Here is a 5,947-nt window from a genome sequence, read left to right as displayed (position 1 = left end):
AGGAACGATGAACCGCATGGGACATGATTATATCCCGTTGTGAGTTGCTTCTCGTTGAAAGGTCCCGGCTTCGTGGTGATCATATCCCCTCCCCACCATCACCAACATTACTGCGTCACAAAGCGCGTCAATATTCCTATATTCTCCTAAAATCACAACGCACTTCTGTATCCACCTGTAGGTAGCTACTTTCTGCGCTCTTGCTGATTTTTTAAATAAACATCATACGATAATATTTGAATTATCCCAAGCAGAATATTCCAGAGTAGTGCAGCACTTACACAATAGTAGCAGCACGTGACACAGTAGTGGCTAAACCATGTAGAATACAGCAGCCTCGAAGCTGTTAACCATGGAACTCACACACCTAAAGGCAAAGTGTGATGCAGTTACGTCCTGCTGTAACCACACATCTTACATGATTCCCTAGCCATCGAGCTCTGACCACGTTTATAACAAGCCCAAATTAGAATTTCCATCCAGGTACCCATCGAAAAAATAAGGTCAAAACAAGCATCGTGACGGCATCGCGCCCCATATCACTATATAAGGCGATTTGCTTTACCACTCTCTCTCCTCTCAGCGATCACAGGCCCTGTAGAGCACGCGCTGCATCAACGATCTGCTTCCGCCGCCTTCTATCTCTCACAGGTTCTCTCCACCCTATGCAAATTCCTAATGCTGCGATGTCCTTCTCTATGTCATCTTTCCACCTTGTACGGGGTCGGCCCAATGGTCTTGTTGCCTGGAGAGTTCCTTCAAGTGTTTTTGTGGTGATTCTGTTGTTTTCCATTCTAGCCACATGTCCAGCCCATTGCAGTCTCCTACTTTTTAATTTCTGGATGATAGTGGGTTGCTTCATTAACTGATAAATTTCATTGTTCTTTCGAATTCTCCATACACCATTCTCCAACACAGGTCCCCAGATTTTTCTCATTACTTTTCATTCGAAAATATTCAGTTTTTCTCTTTTATTCTTTGTAAGTGTCCAGCTTTCTGAACCGTACAGTACTGTGGGGCAGATGATAATGTTGTATGTCTTCATCTTTGTGGTGATTGACAAAGCTTTACTTTTTAGTGGATTGCTTGGTGAGTACAGACATCTTGACCCTGTGGCTATTCTCTCATTTATATCCATTGTTATGATATTTTCATTTATATCCATTGTTATGATATTTTTACTGTTGAAACGTGATCCAAGGTATTTAAACTGGAAAACTTTTCTGAATTTAGAATGCTGGTCAGTTTCAATGCGATTGAAATAAATAACCGATTTACAGTATTGCAAGAAGCCGAGGAGGAAAATAGTGTAGAGAAGGCTTGGGAAAGAATAAAGACTGTAGTAACAGATGCAGCAGAAAAAATACTGGACATGAAAAAGAAAACGAAGAAACAGAAATGGTTCAACGAAAAGTGTCAGAGAGCAGTAGAAAGGAGGAAAGAGGTCAGGATGCTGTGGCTGCATAATAAGGAGAGTGAGGACAGGAGAGAGACCTTCAAGGTGGTTAGAAGAGAACAGAGAAAAGGAAGTATCTAACGGGAGTACTAGAATCTATAGAAGTGGAAAGCAGCAATGGAAACTCAAAGAAGTTGTTTCAGTATACAAAGAATAGTAAGAAATGTTATCAGAGTGAAAACCTGTTCATAAAAGATAAAAATTATAATATGCTAACGAAGCTGGAAGATATCCTAGAAAGATGGAAAGAGTATTTCTCGGAAATGTTAAATTGCACTGATCCGCACATAAACTTCAATTACGTAATGTCTGAGAGTGACAGCATTAATAAGCTTGCACACGTACAGGTGGAGTCAACTTTACTTTACCACTCTGGCATATAATAGGAATTTCCCTTACACCATAAATAATATTTCTCCTTCGAACAGCAATATATCGCATTTAATCAAAAACAAGGTGAGCGAAACATGATATTTGGAATGTGTACTAACGAAGTTACAAGGGCTGCAACCCGATGCTGTATGTCGTTGTCAGATAAGTCATTCACAAACATCGTCGGACTAAAGCTTTTCATGTTCAGATCTGTTTTAATTTGATCATGCATTGTCGAGCACGGTAGTTGAGGTCCAACTGGCCTTTTGCGGAAGAATTTCATTGTAGGCTGTTCAGTTAATTGAGCTACAGCGGCGCGCGTTCCCTCTCCGATTTCTTACGCCCGCTGCGAGGCCTGTCTTTGACACTGCTGGAAACAAAATCATGCTTATGCCACTGATGCTGCGCTTCTTTACGACCTGGGACCCTGTCAAAGCCATCTCCAAATGTACTGATTAACTCTGTTACTGTTCGCCCTGCCTCCGGATACTCATGCATCCAAAAAAGTCACTAATCACTCCTCGGCAGTATAATAACGTCCGCTTCTCTATCAATCTTCCACTCTTATTGTTCTCTTTCGTTTTCTTGTCCCCAGCGATCGCCACCCATCTTTCGCTACTGCATATCCAATACCTGAGAAATTCAAACTTATTACAGACATTCTGACGAGGAGGACATTGTGACATTGTGATCAGCGGGCGATCTGTAGTCTGTAATATCTGAAGAAATATTTCAGAGCCAAGTTCGCTTTAAATATTTACTTGAACTGATGACCAGTTTCAACAGTTTTTTGTTGTCGTCTTCGGATCTCCAATACGACAAAGACACACACTGCATATCTAAACATACGTACTATGCCATTGGTAATAAAATTTATAAGTAGAATATTTTACGTACAGGTAACATACCTCATCTTTTTCAAAATTAAGTCATATTCAATAGGTACATCGATACTATAAATTAATGCAACACGTTACTTCAGATGCCTCGAAATTGAACAATACCTTTTGTATAAGCGTACTATGAGGTTGTACTCCGTTAGGAAGGTGCATGTTGGCTACAGGATGCAGCATGAACAAACAGTGAGGGGTAATGAATGGTTGTACATTAATCTTATTTGTGGTTCCTTTCACAAAAAATGGTTCATGAAGAGTCTCTTTCTCTCACTTAGAAGAAGGCTGACGAATCTCAAGAACACAAAAGTGGCATTCCTTTTCTAAAATGTTGATTGTCCCTTTAACTTGTATTTTATACTACATAGGCCTAACTGTACACCAGAACATGAAACTGTATGTAGCTGCCTTTAGGAAAATACATAATTTATAAAATTATGTCTATCCCACCTAGGGGTTGGCTAACGAGGCTCTTGATTACTCGACGAGGTATAGTTTACAAATTATAGCTACGCCTGTATCATCGCAGACTCATGCTAAATAATGGGCTTTAGAATCCTTGTTACTACCTTAAGTGACAATATCACCTACATAAATTTGACAGTTACATTGTAAAATTACTAAATTTCACCCAGGTATTGAGTGAAGTGGTGTTTTAGATTAATATACTTTCAAGGTATTCACACACCGTATAAATTAAATGTTTTATTATTACTATTATTATTATTATTATTATTATTATTATTTAGAATATTCTAGCTACTGTTCCTGTTGGGCCGGAGATCTTTGACACTACCTAGCTACCAGGAAAATTAATGTATCGTATTTAGTGTGCATCATATCTGAAACTTCGTTTTTATCTGTGAAGTTATGCAGATAACTGAGAAAATATGAGATTCGTGTGAAATAATCCACACGTTATTTGGCACGTATGCTTGGAGATTGTTCAGTGGAAAATTCTATACTGTACGGATTGAACTGTTATTTCAGGATGTTGTGACGTTACACTGACGATAACAACGTTTGTGGTTTGTTATTTTGTGACGCTAGGTAGCGTAATAAAAAATAGTTATGTCACAGTAAAATACCTAACAGACAAATGGGTGAATTGTCCAGATAAGATTGCTTCAGAAATAAAAATAAGAAATCATGAGAATAAATGTTGCCTGCTTTATACTACAGTGGTTATTTAATCAAAGAAGTCGTACAGAACCTGCGATGTATAGGTACAATGAAACTAAAAAATTAAAAAATATTAAAAGCCTTTGTTTGACTGGTTTTAAATCCTACAAATATAAAATATACATCGCAAAGCAGAAAAGTGTTAAGCAGTGTATTACTTACTTACAAGACGATATTGCTCCTTTATGAAAGAGCTTGTACACTGACAGCTTCCACTTCTGTATAATCTTTATAATATGTCTGTAACTTTCTTTGACTTCAGATTCAGTCTACTTTAATCACTGTACAAATTTCTCATAAACGAATGTTTGTAATTTGCGTAGTGTCAATGCTAACAGTACCGTTTGTTATCACGCTGCTACCTAGTGGACATAAGAGGCAGCTTGCCTGTCACAGCGCCAGACTCCCACGGGAACGTTCCCTAGTGTCAATAAACGATCTTGATTAAACTAGGTGGGTGCGTAGAGCGGATAAAATAGTGCAGTACGTAGTTCTTTGACTCTCCCAAAAGCCTCGATGGCACAGATACAGCTGTAGGATGCACACAGCTTTTGATGTTGGAAGAACTTTCTGAGAAGACTTTAAGATATCGTTCTGTTGAATTATTATTATGTGGGTCTCCGTCCGATAAATAAAGTAGTCAAGCTGCAGACAGAATTGACCAGGAGAAAAACAGTCGACTGAAGTGGAGAAGTGTTTGGAACGGATCACATTCCACGGTGCAGCTTCTGTGCTACAATGCTACCGTGTGCGGAAGAAAACGCCATTCACCGGGCGGCGGCACGAGTATAAATAGTGCGGACAGAGCTGCAGTCGGCAGTCAGCGCTCACCCAGCAACCAGCAACCATGGCAGACATGAGGTGCCTCAGGTACCTCCTGCCAACACTTCTGCTCTCTTACGTCATCTGCTCCCAGCAGAGCTCCGCTGAAATAGCAGCAGAAGATGCTGACACTGCTCTGGAGCTGATCGACTTGGACCAAAAGATGGCGGCCGCTTTTGGAGGATTTTTCAGTGAAAATTATGGGCATGGCGGTGGTGGAGGCGGCCACGGTGGTGGAGGCCATGGAGGTGGTGGTGGAGGCCACGGTGGTCACGGAGGCTACGGAGGTGGTGGACATGGAGGATATGGCGGCGGCGGCCATGGAGGTGGTGGTGGAGGTCATGGAGGTGGTGGTGGAGGCCATGGTGGTCATGGAGGCTACGGAGGTGGTGGTCATGGAGGATATGGCGGCGGCGGCCATGGAGGTGGTGGTGGAGGCCATGGAGGTGGTGGTGGAGGCCACGGTGGTCACGGAGGCTACGGAGGTGGTGGACATGGAGGATATGGCGGCGGCGGCCATGGAGGTGGTGGTGGAGGTCATGGAGGTGGTGGTGGAGGCCATGGTGGTCATGGAGGCTACGGAGGTGGTGGTCATGGAGGATATGGCGGCGGCGGTCATGGAGGTGGTGGTGGAGGTCATGGAGGATATGGTGGTGGCGGTCACGGAGGTGGTGGCGGCGGCCATGGCGGGTATGGAGGAGGTGGTCATGGAGGTGGTGGTGGAGGTTATGGAGGTGGTGGTGGCGGCCATGGCGGTCATGGAGGCTATGGAGGTGGTGGTCATGGAGGATATGGCGGTGGCGGCCATGGAGGTGGTGGTGGAGGTCATGGAGGATATGGTGGTGGTGGTCACGGAGGTGGTGGTGGCGGCCATGGTGGATATGGAGGAGGTGGTCATGGAGGTGGGGGTGGTGGACATGGTGGCTATGGGGGTGGTGGTCATGGAGGTGGCGGTGGAGGTCATGGAGGCAGTGGTGGAGGTGGCCATGGTGGATATGGCCATTACATCTCATATTACTAAATCACATGTTGCTAAGTTTCTGAAAAGGGTCTGGAAACCTTTACGTTTTGTACTTTGTTATTTATTTGTGTAACTGTTGACAAAAAAATAAAAATAACTTTTTACCGAATTTCGCTGCTTTTTACTACCTTAGTTTATAACCCCACTGATTTTCACATTGCATGAGTCATGTATACAACAAATAACAAATAATGTAAAGAA

General features: G+C 42.7%; 1 protein-coding gene across 1 annotated transcript; it reads left to right on the top strand.

The window, feature by feature from the left end:
• Nucleotides 1–4,750: 4,750 nt before the first annotated feature.
• Nucleotides 4,751–5,746, top strand: LOC126413048 (uncharacterized). The gene has a single exon (XM_050082945.1). It carries the CDS (start codon nt 4,751–4,753, stop codon nt 5,744–5,746), a length of 996 nt encoding a protein of 331 aa, XP_049938902.1.
• Nucleotides 5,747–5,947: the final 201 nt, after the last annotated feature.

Source organism: Schistocerca serialis, chromosome 7, assembly GCF_023864345.2.
Source record: "Schistocerca serialis cubense isolate TAMUIC-IGC-003099 chromosome 7, iqSchSeri2.2, whole genome shotgun sequence".
Lineage (NCBI taxonomy): Eukaryota > Metazoa > Arthropoda > Insecta > Orthoptera > Acrididae > Schistocerca > Schistocerca serialis.
Note: the sequence above shows the minus strand (reverse complement) of the source record. Positions and strands in the feature narration are given on the sequence as shown.